Source organism: Metopolophium dirhodum, chromosome 1 (assembly GCF_019925205.1).
Source record: "Metopolophium dirhodum isolate CAU chromosome 1, ASM1992520v1, whole genome shotgun sequence".
NCBI lineage: Eukaryota > Metazoa > Arthropoda > Insecta > Hemiptera > Aphididae > Metopolophium > Metopolophium dirhodum.
Window position 1 is genome coordinate 79,247,101 of NC_083560.1, and position 22,271 is coordinate 79,269,371.

General features: G+C 26.7%; 1 protein-coding gene, 1 long non-coding RNA gene and 2 pseudogenes across 3 annotated transcripts; 3 read left to right on the forward strand and 1 right to left on the reverse strand.

The window, feature by feature from the left end:
* Nucleotides 1-1,939: 1,939 nt before the first annotated feature.
* Nucleotides 1,940-4,258, reverse strand: LOC132935131 (RING-box protein 1-like). 2 transcript variants are annotated; one of them, XM_061001593.1, is made up of 2 exons: nt 4,164-4,258; nt 1,940-2,415 (listed from the first exon to the last, which is right to left on the reverse strand). In XM_061001593.1, the coding sequence occupies exon 2, from the start codon at nt 2,408-2,410 to the stop codon at nt 2,096-2,098; it is 315 nt and encodes a 104-aa protein (XP_060857576.1). In that variant the 5' UTR covers nt 2,411-2,415; nt 4,164-4,258; the 3' UTR covers nt 1,940-2,095. The 2 variants fall into 2 exon arrangements, with proteins under 2 accessions (XP_060857576.1, XP_060857575.1); XM_061001592.1 differs by lacking the exon at nt 4,164-4,258 and adding an exon at nt 3,582-3,743.
* Nucleotides 4,259-6,545: 2,287 nt separating this feature from the next.
* Nucleotides 6,546-7,365, forward strand: LOC132942103 (uncharacterized; annotated as a pseudogene).
* Nucleotides 7,366-19,668: 12,303 nt separating this feature from the next.
* On the forward strand, nt 19,669-20,494 carry LOC132933453 (uncharacterized). Its single transcript, XR_009662883.1, has 3 exons — nt 19,669-20,020; nt 20,122-20,259; nt 20,324-20,494. It is a non-coding gene; the product is annotated as an uncharacterized LOC132933453 (long non-coding RNA).
* Nucleotides 20,495-20,809: 315 nt separating this feature from the next.
* Nucleotides 20,810-21,992, forward strand: LOC132937246 (uncharacterized; annotated as a pseudogene).
* The last annotated feature ends 279 nt before the right edge of the window (nt 21,993-22,271 follow it).

Consider the following 22,271-nt stretch of genomic DNA (forward strand, 5'->3'; position numbering starts at 1 on the left):
ATATTATTAACTTATATTATTATGTTTCTTGATCATTTTGTTTGAAATCTAATTACATATTTCTTATCGAATTGAAAATTATCGAGGTGAGATCCTTCTTTTTGTACATTCATAGTTGGAATAATATGAAAACTAATAACATTCGGTTTTGACTTGATGTTCATAAGGACAAATTTGTTAACGTTTGTACATAATAAGTATTTAACCAATATTAAAATGTACATTGGTATTTAGTTCCCATTTTTTCAAATTTTTTTTTTTAGGCCATAGTTTTAACTATATTTAATACTAAAAGATTGTTGACATTTTATAATAAATAAAAAGAATAATTACTAATTAGTTACAATTCATAAAAAGTAATCAATCTGATTTCGATTTATGACTTTCGATAAAAAATATGTATTGAATTATGAATTTTACATTAAAATTCTACGAGTACATTGGTAGCTTATTAAATTATAAGACATTTATTACATTTCAGTTAAAATAAATTTTTTAATTCATTAAATAATTGGCATGGCTACCCAATGTGTGTTACACCAATTTGTGACAAAGGTATGCTTTTAATTTGAAATTCCTTTATCTGTTATACATTTTCCAAATTGAAACATAGTACAAATTTTACCCAGAATAAACAAATTTCATTCACCTAATTTGATATGTGATATTATAAGAGCTTCATTATTATTAACAGATTTAGTAAAAAATATATCAAAGTTAATGGACTTCACCATTTGAACTGGCTTAATAAATTTCTTAGACCAATTAATTGTAATGAACTACTCATTGAATGCATTTATTGGTTTACTATATGAATATCTATATTGTTTTATTGTCAACATTTAGTTCATCTGATACTATTTATTATTATTAAAGAAGATTAAAATAAAATAATATTCATTTTAAAGATTAAATACATATTTTCTTAGTACATTTATTTCATGTTACATTTTAAGTAGCATTTAATTTGCAATTTCCATTTAAAATATTATATATTTTATTCCATGAATAAGAATAAAATAAAATAATAATTATAAATATTGAATAAATTATTAATATTAACCGAAAATAAATATTAATATAGTTAAGTTATTTAACGTTACATTATAAGATACATTTAATTTCCAATTACTATTGTAAATAAAATATATTTTATTCAATGAATAGAAAATAAAAATAATATATTATAATAAAGATTGAATAAACTTTTATTTTATCTGTTCATTAAATGTTACATATAAAGATTTATTCAGTTTTTAATCGTCTTAAAAAATGTAATATTGTTAAGCCAATATTTATTCATAACTATACAATATTTTGGTTAGAAGGTAAAAAATAAAATATGCCATCAATAATTTATTAACTTTTAAATTTTAGAATTTTATAACCAATTCAAATTTAATATTTATACAATTGTTTTGATTGATAAATGCTGTGTGGAATTTTATACCCTTTAGTAATGACAACAATTCATTTATTTCTGATTGTAATTTGTAGTTAATTAGTATTTTACATTTCATCTAAACTACAATAATAGTACCTACCAAAACACAATATTGTTAAAGAAAGACGCTATTATTATAACATTTTTTATTTTTATTTCATAATACTGAAAATAAAAAATTTAAAATAGGTCATTTGTAAATCTGGTTTTTAGAAAAGCTAGTGTTTAAATAGCATGTGCCATCATATGTGATTTTTATTTCTTGGTATAACTGAATTAGTAGGTATGACGTATGAGTCATAAATAATATTACTATATTTATTAAACACTATAGTAATTTAACCTTATTAAGTACTATAATTTAACTCAGTAGTCATTTTTGTAAATAAGAAATAATAAAATAAACAAAACCGTATTCATCAGTTATATCCATAGTACACAGATTCGTTTATTGTAAAATTTATTGAATTTAATATTTTACAGGATAATCTCTTATAAAATAGTTTGATATAAAAAATAAGAAAAAGGTAATTTAATGGTTGACAATCTACTTCTTTAAATATTAATTTTATGGACATTTTAATAATACTTCAATATTTATTATCCATACAAGCAATGAAATATATGTTAAAATGTATTCTGGATGTATTTCTATAAACCATACTTCTGGAATTCCCATTCTTTGTTATCAAGTGGACATACTTGTCGAGTTGTTAACCAACGAGATATGCAGTGAAGATGAAAAGCATGATTACATACGCCCCACGCAACTGTACATTCTTCGCTAGACCCTGAATCTTGATTGGCTTGACATTCAATGCATAAGTCCGTGATGTTATTACGACAAATAGCACAATTGTCCACAACAATGTCCCAAGCCCATAAAGTAACAGCATTCCATTTCTTTAATTCAAATAATTTCTTTACTCCAGGACTACTTTTGCTTGATGCTTTATCATCTTCCATATTTCCTGTTTTAACATTTGTTAAAAACACAATTCAATAAAAATAAAAAAAATGTTTAAAAATATTAAATTTTAAATTACATGTATAGGTAATTGTAAACTATACACTTTCAAATTTTAAGTAAGCATTCAGCCATAAACGACACATCATCTTAAATATAAAATAGCAGACATCTACAATTCTACTCAAACATAACATATGTGTTAATATATTAAAAACAAATATCTTTAATTTTTCCAATTGCCCAACTGCTTTCCAGTTAAGTTAGTGCTTAAATTGCAAAAAAAAAATTAAAAGGAGGATGCAAAAGTGAAAAAAAATGTATTTTAAAAGTAAATTAACTCTAAGCCTCGTTCCCTCGATTCAAGTACTGTGATTAGTAGAAATATAGTTCAATTTTTTTTTACTAAATGTTAACGTTTTTGTATTTTATAAATTAGTATTTTGAATATACCTATATAAAGTAAAGATAAGTAATATCCACCCAAAACATAGATTGCATTATGTATTATTTACTTAAATTGTGAAAATAACATTTTTGTATAAAATTCATATTGTTTCTATCGGGATGCATAATAATATATTAACATTAAAATATAAATCTAGAAAAAAAAAATTTTAAATTCAGTAATGAATATGAGATGCTGCTTTAATGCTTTATACAAAGCTATCTAAAGAAATAATCATTTATAATCAACCTCAAGAAAAAATATTTGCATTTCAGTTCTATACTCTGTACCAAATAAGAAAGGAACACCATTGCGCATTAACATAACTGAGCTCCGTCGCACAGTCGGTCCCATGTTCATAACAGATCTGCCTGTTATCGGCAACATTCTAAGTTGATGATCGTCCATTATTGTCTGTTTAATGCATGACCCTGTACTAGTTTTTGACAACAACTGTTCCCATTCTTATTTGGAACAGTATAGTTCCAACAACCTATAATAATACATCTACCAAGGTAATTATATTATAGTCTAATGTTTAAACACGGTAAAACTAAACAAATAATGTTTGTACTTAGGAGTACAATTTACAATTCAATACTAATGGTATCAAAACATAAGAGTTTAACATACCTACAGTTGTTAAAATGTGAAAACAACTGTATTTATATTATGTTTCTATAAACAATGTTAAAGTACTAAAGACAAGACTATACACAAACCAAGGTATCAAGTTTTCTGGTGTTCAGGAAAGCAGGAAAGATTGTTTTGTTTGATGATGATGATGCAATATATTATAACCAAAAAGCATAAATTACATATAAGTCAATAAATTAATAATAATTGAATAGCCTGAACAAAATAAAATATATTGTGTACACAACTAACTATGTAATCACAATGTCATGAAAAAAAAATAAAAGTCCAAAATTCACTTCTGATAACGTCCCAAAATGAGTCGCACGATTAAACGGCCACAGGCTGCGCTACGTACGCTAAGGTTGATGCTTTAACCCACAAAGTTTAGAATTATTCATGTTTCTTGGAAAATATATGCATTATTTTGAACCGCGACACTTTTAAGATTATATAGCTTGTACGATAACGCATTTATATGTGCATAATATGTGTATATTTCACAAACATTCAACATTCTTAAGAAACAAATAATTTGAGTGTAACACTACATATCGGCAGGGTCGGATTTTACGGAGGGTTTTAAGTGGAATGACATTGGGGCCACAGCGAACACAAAATATTTGGTATATAGGTATAAACGTTCAAGTGATGATAATATGATTTACTTTAAACAGCGTGGGGATAGTCCCCGGAAACGGGATAGTCGAATTGCACTTATTACCTAAAAAGAAATGGTCGAATTGCACTTGGGTTCAAAAAAGGTAATGGTCGAACTGCACTCGGGTAACAAACAGGTAGTGGTCAAACTGCACTCGGGTAACAAACAGGTAGTGGTCGAACTGCACTCGTTCAAAAAAAGGAGTTAAAATTGCATGTCACTATGGACGTTTACTTTTTTTTTATAATAATATTTGATGATTTACAAAAAGAATTACTAAAAAAATGAAGAATATTTGACGATTTAAAAAAGAATAAAAAAAATTATTACTATAAAAATTATCAAAATTAGTTTTAAAAAAAAAGTTATAATAATGACAATAATAATATTTGATGATTTAATATATGTTATATTTATATGTATATATAATATTATATTAACATAATGGACAATGGTATGTACTATGTATAAAATAATCATGTTTAACTACGCCAATAATTAAAACCATTGTCAGTCCTAAGCCTGGAAAGGGAAATACTGTATTATAAACGTTTAACCCCTTCAAATTCATGATATTTTTATTGAAATACCTTTTTTGAGCCCAAGTGCAGTTCGATTAAAATAAGTGCTATTCGACCATACCCCCCGGAAAACCCAAGATTGATAAGGCGTGACATGGACTTCTGCTTCAAAAAGCCACCAGACCTGATCACCAATAAACCATGTAGTTTCCAGTTTATTATATTATCGTGAAGACTAGAGAGCCTTTAAATATAGCCTTTATTATTTGGTGAAGACGACCATCAAAATACCCATAGATATTAAAGAATGGATAGGCCATGGCTATACATTAATAAAATAGAGGGAAGTGTGCCGGAATGGGGAAGAGAGAAAAATTGTTTTTGATCATTGCCTCTCATTCTAACAGAGGTCTTATCATAAATTATATATATATATCTATTTGTGTTGAGACATCTATAACCTCAAAATATTTTCATGTTCGTTCCCGTATGATAAGCACAAAATATGGCTTATCCATTCTTTAATATCTCATAGATAATATAAGAATTCTTGTCTATACCCATAACAAATTATAACTTAATTTAAAGATTTTATTGTATCTAAAAATGCAACTTTTGTGCTAAGCATTTTACTGTTGATCAAATTATCACGGAATGGACATCAAAGAGTTAGTGAGCAAAAAGTTGTTGTAAGTACCTATTCAGTTTTGAATTATTTACCTAATTTAAAAATTGTGATTCCAAAAGATATAATTAACGTTATTATTAGAGCCAGGATTTATATTCTCTAAAAACCTTAGAAATATGCAATTTAAAATAATAACTTTATATTATGATACACAAAATACTATAGGTAACAAAGTAAATTTGATATTATACCTAGTATTTAAATATTATAACATTAAATAGGTATTTACAGGAAGGTTCCTTATGGGTTAAAATACAAAGGTTTTTAATTAATACTACGATAATATGATTGGCATGAAGCTTTTTTTATTATCAATTTGTTAACATTACCTTTTTCAGATAAACTTGAAGATTCCAAAACTGCAAAAAATGCAATACCATTGTTTCTTGGACAAAAATATTTTTCTAACCCACAGAAAAAAAGGAGATCCCCTACAAAAAGAGTTTATTTGGATAGTAATTGTAGGAATTCTAAAAGCATAAAGCTAACAGAAGTAATTTTAAACTATTACATTAAATATGTTTACTTATTAATATATTTTATAAACTCAAGGGTGAAAATTATTTTAATACTTATTCATATCATTATGTTTACCTATATGAACTTTTTGTTTGGTTATAATATTAATACCTATTATATTTGTATATATAGGTTGATTCCAAACTGCCAGAAACTGATATAAATATGGATGTATTGAATCAAGAAACTACTGAATTTCTTCAATCTTCTGTCATTCCTACTATAGAATACTTTGAAAACATGTGTATGGAAATTGAGTTGACTAATTTTCCAGATAATTGGGATTATCAAATCAACAGAAGAAAAAAACCAAGTTTTACATTTTATACTGTACAATGTAATGAAAATGAGGTTGGAGTTTTTATTGAAAAACAGATATGATTGTTAAATGTAAATTATATGATATATTTGTTGACATTCAAGACATATGTCCAAAGTTAAAAGTGTTGACATTAAATGAACTGATTTTAGTTTTAAATGCTTTTAACAATAAACAAGTATGTAAAGCTGGACGTTTAGTTAAAGAATTTGATGGGATAACAATTGAATGTGCAGATGTAGTTCAAAATCATTGGTGACATAAAAATGCACATTTTTAATTCATATTTCATCTATTAAAACTAAATGTATGGTTTGTGATAAATTAAAAATTGCATTGCCTATGAAAAAAATCAAGATTATCTGCCGGTAAATCTACTAGATTTTTATTATTACCTTCAAAAAAAAATCAGTTGGATAAATTTTGTAATAAAAACAAGTACAGAAACAAGAAACAAGTATTAAGAGCAAAACATAGCGTCAAGCTTTTACAAAATCATTTAAATGAATTCAAGGAAAAACTAAATAAATTATCAGATATCTCATTTGCCAATTTTATAATTGAAAATAAATTGAATGATTCACAGTCAACATTAATAAGGGAAATAGTTTCAGCCAGCAAATATACAAACCCCAAAAACCGTCGCTACTCTGAAAATTGGATGTTACTACCTTTACTTATTGTTCAACTTCAATCATCTGGAGCCTATCGTTTTCTCAGAGACAATGAACTAATGCCTTTACCTTGTACCCCTACAATCCGTAAACATTTATCGAATGTAAAAACTGACTATGGATTTGATCTCCGATTCTTTGATCTACTCAAGATAAGAATATTTTGTAAACATCAAAATCAACGTCACTTCTTTTATTTGATGAAATTCAATCAAGAAAAGATCTATATGTAAACACTCGTGATTTATCCTACTTTGGTCTTGAGGATATGGGTGGTGAAGCTGACGTTTCAGAAGAGAAAGCTGACCATGGATTGGTATTCTTTTATCAATGTCTAGCAGATAATCTCTCTCAGCTTATTGCTGTATTTGCTTCTTATAATTTGATTAAAGGTAGTTTATAAATATTTTAAAATTGCATTGTTTTAAAATTGATTTATTACAGGAACCGTACTGGCCCAGCTTGTGTTAAAAGCCATAACACCATAAGAATCATCTGGGTGCTTTATTGATGGGATTATTTGTGATAGTGCTGCAACAAATCGAAAAATGTGGACATAATTAGGGATTAGTGACAAATTGGGTGAGTTCCAGAACTATTTTATACATCCAACTCAGGAAAATAGAAAAGTGTTTTTTTCTAATGTTCCTCACCTTTTCAAAAGTATAAGAAACCGTTTGCATGACAAACAATATCTTAAAGTAATACAATTATTATAGAATATCAATAAAATCTGCTTAATGCCCAATAATTGACAACTTATTATTTAAGGTGAATCCTGAAAGAAAATGTATCAGCTGGTGGCATTTTATGCAGATGTAGTTCATCCTGGCAATGCTTGTGCTATTCCAGAAATTAATAAAGAATATCTTTACTTGTATAATTTTATAAGAATGCAAGTGTGTTTAATGACACAGGTAATATATTTAATTTTAAGATCTGAATTTAATGTAAATGAAACTTTAATGACATATTTGTAGCCATATAATAAGTCATATTAATTAATAGTTATGATTAGGGCAGTGAAGTTGTTGAATTTATATGTTTTTTGTAAATGCTTATATTTATTGCTGAGTGAGATTAAAATATGTTTCGTTAAACTCTTAATTTAAACAAAAAAAATTATATTGCAATAAATCCAATTTTCGCAACTTTTTTAATTTTACTACAATTTTAACTATTTTTCATAATTTTTGTTTACATTTAAGATTATATAACTTAATATATAAAACAAAAACAAGTAAAGGTAGTAGTGAACAAATTTCTATATTTGTTGTAATACTTATTATTTTATTAATATTTCTATAGAACGATTATCGCATTAAGGTCGCTAAGAAAACTTAAAAAATCATTTGTTGTGTAATGCAATAATGTAAGCAATATTAATTTTTAATTTTTATTATTATTATTTATTAATATATTTGATTTTATCGATTATAATTAAATATTTTCGATGCAATTTTCAAATTTATAAGTGCAATTTTTAATATATTTTAATGCAATAATGCAATCAATTTAGTGAGTTTTTAATGCAATAACTTCACTGCCCTAGTTATGATTATTTATGGACAATTGTATTTCTAATAGGTTTATTACATTTATAATATTTTTAGTATATTATGAATGTATTCAATTATGTAGGTTTTCAGTCGTTTAAGGACATGTAGTGTAGAGTTTACAGGCGCAGAAAAGTCATTGTTTTGGGCGGTAGCAAAAAAACACAAGAATTCCCATTATTGTTAAATTATTTATTTGATTCCTTGAATCGTAGATATGCCGCTGAAGGAATTACCATGTCTAGTAAAGACTTCATGGTACTGAATAACACTTAACTATAAATTATATTATATTTTGCATTATAATATGTATATTTTAAACTTGACATCTTATTTTTTGTACTGGTAGATTTTGGAAGATGCTGAAATTCTGGCTTGATAATTGGGAATCAAATGTAAAGAAAACCAAAATAAGTCAAAATTAATTTCTTACTTTCTCTACAGCAGAAGGGCCACGTTACAATATATTCATCAATAGAGATTAGTAAATAACTACTATACGACTGGATTTAGCTATATATTAACAGGAAAAATGAACCAAGACTCTTTAGAAGTATTTACTTTAAATCATGATTTCAAATATAAATTTTACTAATATATTGTCTGTTTAAACTTTGGGCATGATAAGGCAAGCAGCAGATCCCAATGACCACCCTACAGGCCCTACATTTCTACATCTTTACCGTATTTTAACGATTTATTCAGTTTTGGGTCCTCCTAAATCAGGGAATTATACAATACTTGATTGCCAGGCCCCAAAAATTGCTTTGTCAGAGCTTAAAGTAATAGTTCACTGTGAATCAATTGTTAGACAGCAAAAATTAAATATTTTAAAGTCTAAAGTTGATTTGCTTCTTGATGAAGGATCTTGGGAAGCTGATGAAGTAACTGAAGATCATAACTACAATGAAGCTTCAGTTCTGAATTGTATTATATACTATACCACAGGGTATGTATCAAAAAACTTGCCAAAAATACATCTTGCATGCTTTGCTTGAGTGCATTAATAGTTAACGATAAGTTTATTGATTTGCCAGAAGCTGAGCTAATTAATATTAAATCAAAAGGAGGATTAACCTATCCCAATATAAATTTATTTCACTTTTTTATCTAGTGTAGAAGAATGCTTTGCTAAACATTGTAAACAAAAAAAATGTATTTGAACTTGCAGTAGAAGATTATTTACATTGTGCTTTTTTATTTCTATGCAAAGTACATAAAAATGACATCGTTACATCTATTTTAAGTAACTATATTGTAATGCAGTCATTTTGTAGTCCAAGATAATCGCCAAAAAAAAAGAGCAAAAAGAAGGAAAAAATAGCTAAATTGATTTCTACATAAAATTAACTACAAACTTTTTATTACCATGTTTATTATTTTCATGACCACAAAGTTGTAGGTTAAGATTTGCTTAAAGCTTTTACTATAAATAGCATTATTTCATAAAAATTGTATTGTTTGGTTCATTTTAAATTTGCTATTGCAGAATTGGCTTGTTGCAGATGCAGTATAGATAACACAAAATTGTGAATGAACCTGTTACATACTTATTAAGTAAATCATTTTTTGTTTTTGGTTTGAAGAAGTTTAATGTAATTAAAGAATCTGGGCTAGTTATAACCAATATTTGTATAGTTTTATTTCTTATACTAAAATCATTGATTATAAATACTACTTGTCTACTTATTAGAACTTCAAATCAATGGTAAAATGTTTATTAAAATTAGACATTGCTTTTATAGAAATATAAAGTATAAATGGCATACATATACATTTATCAAAAAACTGAACAAAAAATCTAAATGTATAAAACAAATTACTTGTAACTACATAGTAGGTATATAATGTTTAAGATCTCATAAGTTGGTTTACTATCCAGTTAATTTTATATTATGAAAAAAAGGTAAGGTTAGGTAATTATATATATAACTGAAGAGTAAAGTTGTAACTTATCGAGCCCAGCCATGCAAGAAAATATTATAGACTATACGCTCAAGTTGTACCTACACTTCTAGCTAACTCCAATTATATTTTTGTAGTAATACTATAAAGATAAATAATTCTCAAATTCTCAATATATACAATATAGTATAGGTACTCGTATACTGTATTATTAGTATATCTACATTTTACATAAAGTTTAGAATATTTTGGGTTCCTAAAAGACTTTTATAGGAATGAAATACTTTTAAAAAATATTCTAAATAGTTATTCAAAATACTTTTGGGAAAAGTATTTTATAAGTATTCGCAATACTACTGCATTAAAAGTCCATATACTTACTTTTTAGAATTTATAAAATATTAAATAATATGCACAAATTACATATTTTGTTAAAATATTTGTATACACATAACACAAATACATTATTATGATAAAATAAATAATTAATAGGTACCTTCAGGCTACAATACAATTAAGAATAAAAAATAATAATTGCTAATTGCAATTTATTATAAAGCACGTAGCTCTATAATTAATAATTATTATTGATTATACTTTATTTGCTTATTCCTATTTTTCATTTAGACCGTACATTTATCCGGCAAAACAAAGTAAAGCAACCCTACCTCCCTATGCTAGTGGTAGATATGTGTTCCAGTCAACCGTAACATTTCTGGACCGCTTGGTTGGCTAACCCGTATATTTTTAACCGTGCTTATACCTACCAGTAAATAACCATAGACTTTATACTCATAGACGGAGCATCCAGGTGGGTTGCGGGCGGGTGGTGCGGTGATTCGTAACTTTCCAGCAGTGATGCCATTCTTTACGACAAAAACATTTGTTTTTAATACTTATAAAATAATTTATAAAGTTGTTTAATATTATATGGTAAGTATTAAAAACAAATGTTTTTGTCGAAAAGAATGGCATCACTGCTGGAAAGTTACGAATCACCGCACCACCCGCCCGCATCCCACCTGGATGCTCCGTCTATGAGTATAAAGTCTATGGTTATATGGTTATTATTTACTGGTAGGTATAAGCACGGTTAAAGATATACAGGTTAGCCAACCAAGCGTTTAGGTACAGTTCTATAATAATATAAGTATTATACATAGCATATTAATGTATATTATACATACTATATTACGATACGATAAATTTTACTATATAAGCAGCCTGGTTGGTTTTCGCGCATGCGTAGAAGTATTATATGAGTATAAGGCAGGGCTTGAAACCGTATTCAAAACCGATTTCAGAAACTGGTATAAACCATTTTAAAACCGAAACCGAAACCGTAATCAAAATGAAACCGAAAAAAATTGAATACTGGTATTAAAGTCGAAACCGTAACCGGAAAAAATTGGATACCGGTATTAAATTCAAAACCAAAATCTGAAAAAATTGGAAACTATTTTTTTTTTTTTTTAATTGTCGTGTATTAACGTGTAAATACGTAAATTTATTCCATTAATACGCATAATTAATACTCATAATAAAATTGAGATCACGATTAAAATGTTGATAACCATTTCATTATTCGCAAAAGAAAATTGGAAACCGGTATACAAAACCGAAACCGAAACCGAAATGTCTTAATACCGGTATTCCTAAGTTGAAATCGAAATCGTAAAATTTCAAAAAAGGTATACAAAATCGAAACCGAAACCGAAATTATTTCAATCGGTTTCATGCCCTGGTATATAAGGTCTATGTAAATAACACTCTTTATAAAATGTAGACTATATTTATTATTTATACATAACAATTTAATAATCTAAGACCGTGGTATATACCACGATTTATTAATATTTACGTTGCTTAACCTGTATATTATCTAAAGCCGTGATTAATATTACCATTGATTATTATCAACGATATTCCTTTATAATTTCCCCTGTTCACTGTTGTAGTGTTGTGTGGGGTAATCATTTGTATTTTACTATTGTGTATTATATTATTTTAGTGTTATATTATGTTGTCGAGCGTATCATTAATCCAGTGGTAATTATATGATATTGTCGCGACTGGTTTGCCTATTGCGAATCAACTCAGACTAGAGTCCTGTGTAACTTAGTCATTATTTTTAGTCGTTCCGTGCTCGTTTGAGGTTACGGCCTTATAAGAATATTCAACGTTATGTGTGTTACGAGTAAATAAACTATACAGTATTATTGAAATAGTAACTTAATAGCCGTTGTTAATTATTCTATTGTATTAGTAACACCTCAGTTGTTTTCAAAAGCGTTGTGAAATATTATAGAATTCATTCAATTTTAACGAATTGTTATTAATTGGGGCCCCTTCTTGTTTCCTAGCAATTTAAACATATCCTTTAGATCGAGAAATGGCTACCAAAGCCCCAGAAAACAAATTAAATATGATAGCTGAAAGTTCACTAGTCATGAAGTTATTGCTGTCACTTGATCGAAGAACTAGAAATTATGGTATAAAACATTTTATACAACTGTTGCTGAAACATTCTGGAGACACAAATGATGGTTTGTTACATTTACACTTTATTCACTTTATTTTAATATGTATTACTAGGGCAGTGAAGTTATTGCATTAAAAACTCACTAAATTGATTGCATTAAAATATATTGAAAATTGCTAAATTTAAAAATTGCAACGACAAAATTTAATTATAATCAATAAAATCAATAAAATCAAACATATTAATAAATAATAATAATAAAAATTAAAAATGAATATTGCTTACATTATTGCATTACACATCAAATGATTTTTTTAAGTTTTCTTAGCGACCTTAATGCGATAATTTCTTTATAGAAATATTAATAATTAATAAAATAATAAGTATTATAACAAATATAGAAATTTGTTCACTGCTACCTTTACTTGCTTTTATTTTATATATTAAGTTATTTAATATTAATTGTAAACAAAAATTATGAAAAATAGTTAAAATTGCAGTAAAAATAAAAATGTCGCCAAAATTGCGTTTATTGCAATATAATTTTTTTTAAATTTAAATTTAGAGTTTAACGAAACACATTTTAATCTTACTCAGCAATAAATATAAGCATTTACAAAAAACATGTAAATGCAACAACTTTACTGCCCTATTTATTACATAATTATTTGTATTTTATTCCTCGGATAAAGTAATTTGTCCCACTAATGAAATGTGTACTAATATGAACATGCTTGACATTTAAAGTTCTAGTACATTTTGCAATGAAAGTGTTAATACATTTTAAAATAAGATGATAAATAATGAATAAAATTCTGATTTGAACATCAATAAGCTATAAAATATAAATTTTTACATTAGGTACCTTTAAGAAAAGTAATAAATACTAAATAATTACTATATTTTCCATGTTATGCACTTGTAAGATGGTGACAATAAATATCTGTGTAGCATCCTCTTAACTAGTTAGATATAATAGATATCCAGTATTCAGTATTTTACATTAAAGGTTAAAGAAAAACATTTTTTTGATTAGTTTAATCTATTATTTGTTAAGTTTGTAATATATTATGTAGATTATAATATTAAATTATCACCTATTGGCCATTATCCACCAACCAGCCCTTAAGAAACTGAGAGATGGCTGCCTCATGATTTTTCCCTTCGCCACGTCATTTAGAATAATTACCTACTAGAGTCCTACTATCCTAATTTTAAATTAATAAACTAAGTCGAAACTGCATATTATTAAACATCATATCTTAAGTTGGTATTCAATACTAATTTATTACTGATGATTTTTTTCAGCGTTTCAATTGGAAAATTATTTGCTTATATGGAATGGATTATTTTACTTTTTGTGGACGTCTGATAAACCACTAAACCAGGTAAATAATATTTTGTTTATCTTAATTAAACCATGTATACGTCTATCCATTTGATATTAGATTCTTTTTATTTCAGAATATTTATAAATTGTTCATCATTTATTATTTTTAAGCATTTAGAATTAGAAAATTAAAGTTTAAAGTTTATTATTTTTACATCAATTTTTTATAGAAAATAACAATAATTATTCAAAATTATTTGTGATACTTAATTAAAATATTAAATAATATATATTATTGTATTTTACATAATAAATATTCTGTAACAATAAATGTCTTGAAATATAGTCACAATCGATTTATAGCCATAATCCTGATAATATTCTATGCTTATAGATAGTGTAATTCTGTGAAAGCTCACCTGTCAAAATAATGGATACTTTTATTTAGCGATACAAATATATGTTTATTATATGTATATATATATTTTTTTTCTTATTTTTATTTTACAGACAAGCCACTTTTGACTACTAAGGTCATTAGCTGAGATGTATATACTATATTATAATAATATGTATGTATCATACTTTAATACAATTTTAAAAAAAAATTTCAGGAAAGTGCTCTTAAAAAAATAAGTAATCTCATCCATAGTTGCACTTCTTATCAAGGTAAAATATTATTTATGAATGCATTTTTTCATACCATCAAAAATGGTCAGTTTATGTTGCATCACACTGATCAATTTATGATGTTGTTGAGGCGTTGTTTAAGACAGTTTATATTTACCTATATCAATTATGATTGGAACTTGGAGTATACGAATAAAGTTCTTGAGATTCTATATAGAGCCCTCAAATTTTCCACTCATAGTTTAAAAACTCATTTACGAAAAATTTACGTGGAAGAACTTGTTAAAGTATGTATTCTTTTGGTTTTTTATGTACATAAATATAAAAATTATGTTATATATTTTTAGGCAAGTAGAGGAAATGTGCGTACTGAAGCATTGCTTATTATTATAGATTCAATGTAAATTGCAATCTCACATCCTCAAATCGCACATTCAACAAGTTGTAAAAATTAAATGCTAACAGAAAATAACATTGTTCTGTCAAATAAATATCCTCCTAAATTGTCTCTATGCTGAGCTACTAACTGCTCACTATTTTAGTGATAATTCTATCTTCTTCTGGACTGCAGTCACTTCAATATTGGTACAAACACCAATTTGTATACGAGGTTATGGGAAAATAATTTGACATTATTTTTACTGGCTGTTCAGAAGTACCTAAAACATATAATACAATATAATCACAATGTAAATACTGTCAGTATTGTTTTAAATTTTACTCACATAATGTTTAATTAAAATCACAAAGGCACAATCAATTTTAACATTATTTTATATAATTATGATTGTTATATTAGTGAATTATTCAATTGAATAAATTTTCAAATAGTAAATATAAAGCTGTTTTAAGTATATGTATATAATATATCCTAAAGCTCGGATTTCAATGCATTTGCATCTCATTGACACGATACAAATGTGTTTCAAATACATAGTAGTATTGATTATGAATACCAGAATACTATTAGTATTAGTATTCATAATCAATGATAGTAGGTACTCGGACAATATTTTGTTGGGTAATTTTTTTCAGATTTATTACCTTATTATATATTTGAAATACTTTTAGTGCATTTTTTTAGGTTAATATTTTAGATACTCACTAGAAATGATAAAAAAAAAATTAATCGTCCTGAAAAATAAATTTACACAATAAGAAAAAAATTAAGGAATTATGTCAAATATTAGAAGAAAATAGATATCATTTTTGGTCAATAAAATCTTATTGGCAGTCAACCTTGATCATTTAAATATAATTGCAAAATATTAGGGATACTCTTACTGTACAGTGTAATAAATTTAAATGTCATATGTCAAAATATATATCCTCTTTTGTAAGTTTTTAATATTTATTCATATCAACATACAATTTTTGTTCTTTGAAAATAAAAATAATTTAAAGTGAATTTATTTTTTTTAAATATTTTGTTAGGACATATAAACAAAATAACACAAAATGTGTTGTTAATTTAATCTTTTCAATATTTATTTCATCAATGGAACCTCTTTCAATACTTAATACTGATATATTACTTAATCTTTCTTGGGAAGTACAATTCCTCGAGTAATTTTTTATCAATTTAAGTAGTTTGGAAAAAGATTTCTCAGCTGAAGCCACAGTTACAGAAATTGTCAAAAAGTATTATACAACCGGTTAAAACATCACAAAAAGCTGTTGATAAATCATTATTCACAACTAATATTATAACATCATTAATATTTCTGATATCTGATTTATTTTACTTTCTTGATATTTAAGTTAACATTTTTTTTGGTGTTAAAATAATAAAAATGTAACTCAGTAATGATGAGTAGGAGGGTAATTTAGCTAGCTTTAATATAAAATATTAATAAGAGAGATTTGATATCACACCCAAGCGGTATAACCACTTGAATCCATAAAAACGTCGGCGTGAACAGTCCCAAAATTTCTATTTATTAACTTTTCTCCTAAACTATGATAGCTAAAAAGTCAATAACTGGTCAATAACTCATTAAAAAGAGATTATCAAGTAGATACTAAATGTGGAATTAAAATTTTTTTAAAAATGATTTAACTTTTTACAGAAAAAAAAGTTATATTCTCTAGATCTTTATTTAGCGAAGTAGATTTCCGAAACTGGAAAACGGATTTTGTAGTTTGGGGTCTTGTTAGATTCACATTGGCTAGAAGAAGTGCAGTGAAGATTTTCAGAACTTTATCTCAAATCGTTAATTTACTACAAAGCTGTAAATCTGAAAAACATCAAAAAACGCCCAAAAAAATTTGTTTTAATTTTTTTTTTTTTTAATGTTTAGTTATTAACTATTAAAGATAAAGTTTTGAAAATCTTCACTGCACTTCTTCTAACCATTAACCAATGTGAATCTTACAAGACCCCAAACAACGAAATCCGCTCTCCGGTTTCGGAGATCTATCTCACTAAATGAAAATGAAAATGATTTTTTGTGGGGCTGTTCTCACAGACATTTTTCCTTATTCAAATTGTTATACCGATTGGGTGTGATATCAGTTAATACATTTCTAAAAATTAAAAACCAAGAATGTTTACATGCTGATCCCTGACTTGGCAAGTGTTTTTTTTATTATAGATTGGATAAAGTAACTATCAAGTAAAATCTGGTCACATCTGACTTATACAGTTGAATAAAATCAAGGCTCTTAGCTTAGTTATTTTCCCAATATTTAGATAAACAATTCCAAGTAAAACGGACCAGTCTTTTACATTTTCTTATGTGAAATTAAATACAAAATAATAATAAAATTATGCACCACCTGCACCTTTGATTTTTACAGCACAGGTGTCTATTAGCTATTACAACGTTACACGACATTACTAATTCGGACGGCTGTGTTATTGGCTTGTGGTTAGCAGTGTTTGGAAGGAACGAGTTCCAAAAGGAACGGATTCCTGGAACGAATTCCTTTTTAAGGAACGGCACGTTGAACGAATTCCTTTTTATAAAAAAATAACGAGAAAATGAACGAGTTCTTTTTTTCAAGGAAAAAGAACGAAATTTTTCGTTCCTTTCAAGTTCCAATTTACACTGATATATAAATAATTGAAATTGAAATGTTTTTTTTCTTAGTGTGTATATTTCCAATATTATGATCGTTATCGAGTACCAACCACTCCTGTTCAGGGATTGTTTTCTACTGGATCCAATATCATGACTGTTAAACGTTACAGATTAGGTGATGAAGTATTTGAGAAATTAGTTCTTCTAAAACAGAACAAAGTTACTATTTAGACTATAGTACTTATAGTATAGTCTATTGTTATAAATTATAATGTTATATAATATTTATATTTTATATTGTTTAAAAAATAATGAGTAAAATATAAAAATATAAATGAATAAAAAAAAAAACTGCAGTCAGTATTATTTTCTTAAACTTAATAGTAAATTATAAATTTACTTGTAGGTATGTATAAGTATAATTAAAAATTAAAGTACCTAAATATATCTGTTTAAAAAAAAAATTGATGATTAAATAAGAATTTTAATTTTATCTGGAACTAAAAAAGGAACTAGTTCTTTTTCCAAAGGAACGACAAAGGAACGAATTCTTTTTTTTAAAAAGGAACTAGGAACGGAACGAATTCCTTTTTTTTTAAAAGGAACAAGGAACGGAACGAAGTCCTTTTTATAAGGAACTTGACAAACACTGGTGGTTAGTAATGTCGTGTAACGTTGTAATCGTTGTAGTCACGTCGCCTCACCAGCTACCGGGAGTAAATATTTCGTGCCACCGAATAACCGGCCATTGAACAATCTAAAGTACTTATAATCAATGATGGAACGCATAAAACTATATGAAGACATTAGTCCCCTCTGGAATTTTTCCCCACTTTAAGCCCTGGTAAACCCATTTTCTATTACTAAGTCTATACCATGTATACCAATTAACTAATGGGCAGCGCTTAGAGAGAAAGACTAGAGAACGAGATCCGAAAGAAAAAGAACTATGCGTTTAGGAATATCATGGAGGATTACATTAAGTTTTTTCATCCATACGTATTATGTATTATCAATATTATAGCCACGATTTAGATCACGATATAGGTAAAATGGTGTAGTCACTATCAATTGTACGTATGAGAAATAAATGAGTACTGTTTTTACGATTGGATCATCGCAGGAAAAAATTTTTTGTGAACCATGATGTCAAAAATGTCCACCAGGGTGAGTCACGTCTAATCCCTATCATCTTATCATTGATGATAATCACGATTCATGATAATATATAGCAGTATCGTGATTATGTGTTAAGAATTTTTTATTATTCATATTTCATTATATTTTATATTATTTTATTCATTAGAACCATGTTTAATTGCCAAGTTTGTGATGCTAAATATATATCAGTGTCTGGTTTAAATAAGAATTTAAGAACGAAACATAAAGATACTGCGAAAATTAAAAATGTTTATTATTGTAATGACTGCGATGCATCATTTGATTTGAAGTCCAATATAATAAAACATACAAAGGCTCATTTATATGGCCAGCATAGTAATATGTTATGCTCATATACAAATTGCACAAAATCATCAAAGGATTAATTGTACATTTAAAATCTCATAACATTAATATTGAGCTAACAATGTTAAATTTTAACGCTATAGAAGGTATATTAATTTATAATAAAACATTAAATATTCGTTAACAATTATTATTACTAACTTATTGTTTTTTATGTACTCAGTGATTTAGGTTGAAGTATTTGTTTTTACTTTTGTTGTTTCTGTAGACATGTGTGCATTATTATTACAACATTTTTTTATTCCCTACTTGGAAGTATCGTTCCTCATAAAATGTTTGTTCAGTTTTAATATTGTTGGTTGGTTTTGTTATAGGTGATTTATATTTGGTTAAAATTTACATTGATTTGGCTGTGATTGGTTTTTCATCTATATTATGACTCAGTTATTAAGAGAAAATTGAAGATGAGTGGAGGATGCAACCTTAATTTGATAAAACATTTGTAGCATATTTAAGTATTTACATTATTTTATTGATGGCGAAATGGCAATCATACTGTTACTGTGGACATGAGTGTATTATCATACAATTCTTCATTTACCAAGTTTGACAGCCACTACTGGAAAGTATCGTTCCTTATAAAATGTTTGTTCAGTATTAATATTGTTTAAATGCTATAGGTCAAATATTAACATTTCTTGTGATTTGGCTGAAAATATTGGTTTTTACTTTTGATGTTATTGTGGACATGTATGTATTTTATAATAATATTTCATAAACTGAATTTGTCAGTTATGTAAATATAACGTAATAACTAAAAAAGTATAGTTTAATAAAATACAAATTAACAGACCTTAACAAATGGAAAAAAAATATAGAAGATGAAGAAGAGTACCACTTTGTCAAGTTGTCGTAAAAAAAAAAATATTAACAAAGAGTATGTAAACTATTTTTGCCACAGATCATTTGGACCAAGAACTTCAAACAAAGTAAGATATTTAACCTAAAATGTACTCAACCAAGTTGTGATTAATATAACCAATCATTAAACAGGGACACAAATGTACAAAAAGTGGTGGATCCGTGAAAACTGGCCATGTTTGCCCTTCTAACATGAAAGTACACATAGAAAATAAACAAATTAATGTACAATATTATAGTACACACTTATGGCATACGAAGGATATAGGAAAACTAAGATTGTTCAATGAAGATAGGAGTAAGATTGCTGGTAACTTATATGAATCATTAAACGAATATAAAGTTATTTATGTTCGTTATTATATATATTATATATGATTAATAGATTATTTCAATATAACCTTTCAATATTTTTCACAGGAAAATTATCCTTTGGTGTTCCAGTCAATAGAATTTTGTAAGATGTTTAGTCATCAAACGTTGAGATGGATAGGTAGTATTAAAAGAATTAATTTGCTAGAAATAAAAAATATATACAATATCAAGCGTGACTTAAATATTTCATACTCGACAAAAAAACACCAAAATGATGCAATAAGTGTAGATCTTTGGGTAAAAGAAATGATGAAAAAAGGTGACGAAAGTCCAATTTTATATTATAAGTAACAAGGATTTAATGATAATTGTGTTTCATGCTTCACTATGAATGATTTTTGTCTTGTAATAATGACTCAACTTCAGTCTGAATTATTATTAAAATTTGGAACGGACAAAGTATGTTTAGATGGTACACATGGACTAAATGGGTATAACTTCCAACTGTTCACTGTAGTTGTAGTAGATGAATACGGAAATGGATATCCCGTAGCTTTTTGTTTTTCCAATCGATCTGACACTACCATATACAGCCACTTTTTTCGGTGTATCAAAAATATAACTGGTAATATTAATGCAAACATTTTTATGTCTGATGACGAACCGGCATTTTACAACGCATGGAATGCTGTAATGGGACCTGCAGGCAAACAGCTATTGTGTACTTGGCATGTATTAAGGAACTGGGCAAAAAATTTAAGAAAGATTCACTCGAATGAAAAACAAAATATTGTATTCAAAACTTTAAAAGCTTTATTATACAAAACAGACGAAAACAATTTTGTGATTGAGCTGAAGAAGGTATTAGATGATCTTCTAAATGATGAAGATACAGCAGATGTCGGAAATTACTTTAAGACTACGTATTCACAGAGAGCAGAAAAGTGGGCCTATTTTAATAGAAAACATGTTGGTATTAATACTAACATGTACCTTGAAGCACTTCATAAATCTATAAAATATTGTTATTTAGAAGGCAAAAGCTGCAAACGTTTAGATTTATCGATTAATGCCCTAATGTCATTGGTGAGAGACAAAAGTTTCGAAAGGATTGTTAAAATTTCAAAACAAAAAAAGTCTTATAAACTGACACAAATTATGGCAGCTCACAATAAAAGTACAAAAATTACACCGGATATGGTTGTTGAAGTTAATGGTAATTGGTTGGTTAATTCCGAGACAGACATACATATTCAATATAACGTTAGGAAAAAAATAGATTTTAAAAAAAACATCAAACTTAGAAACGACGAGAAAAAGAAAAATTGAACCGCAAGCAAGATTTATTTCAAAAAAAAAAGTACCAAATCAACATCTATCAACTCTATCATCAATTGAGGGTAAACAAATTAGAGAGTCATTGAAAAATTCCATTGAATTTTTAACTATAAGTACTACACCAGCGTTTGATCATTCTTACTTGTAAACAATATTTAATTATTTAATTATGGTTTATTTTAACATTAATTATTTTATAATTTATTTTTTTTGACATAGATATGACGAAATTAAATTAAAAATTTTTAAAACGTCAAACATATTTGAAATTATTATTACTATAACTAGACTGTATGTTTGTATTGACAATTTTTTATAGCTTGAAACTTATTTTAAATTATTATTCTTATTATTGTATTGTGACAAATTTTTAAAACGTAGTTAAAAATTATAAAATGTTCAATTTTTATAGCTAAGGATTGAAAAT

Excerpts from the sequence above, each read along its gene's own strand:
- LOC132935131 (XM_061001593.1), bottom strand. The coding sequence starts at position 2,410 with ATGGAAGATGATAAAGCATCAAGCAAAAGTAGTCCTGGAGTAAAGAAA.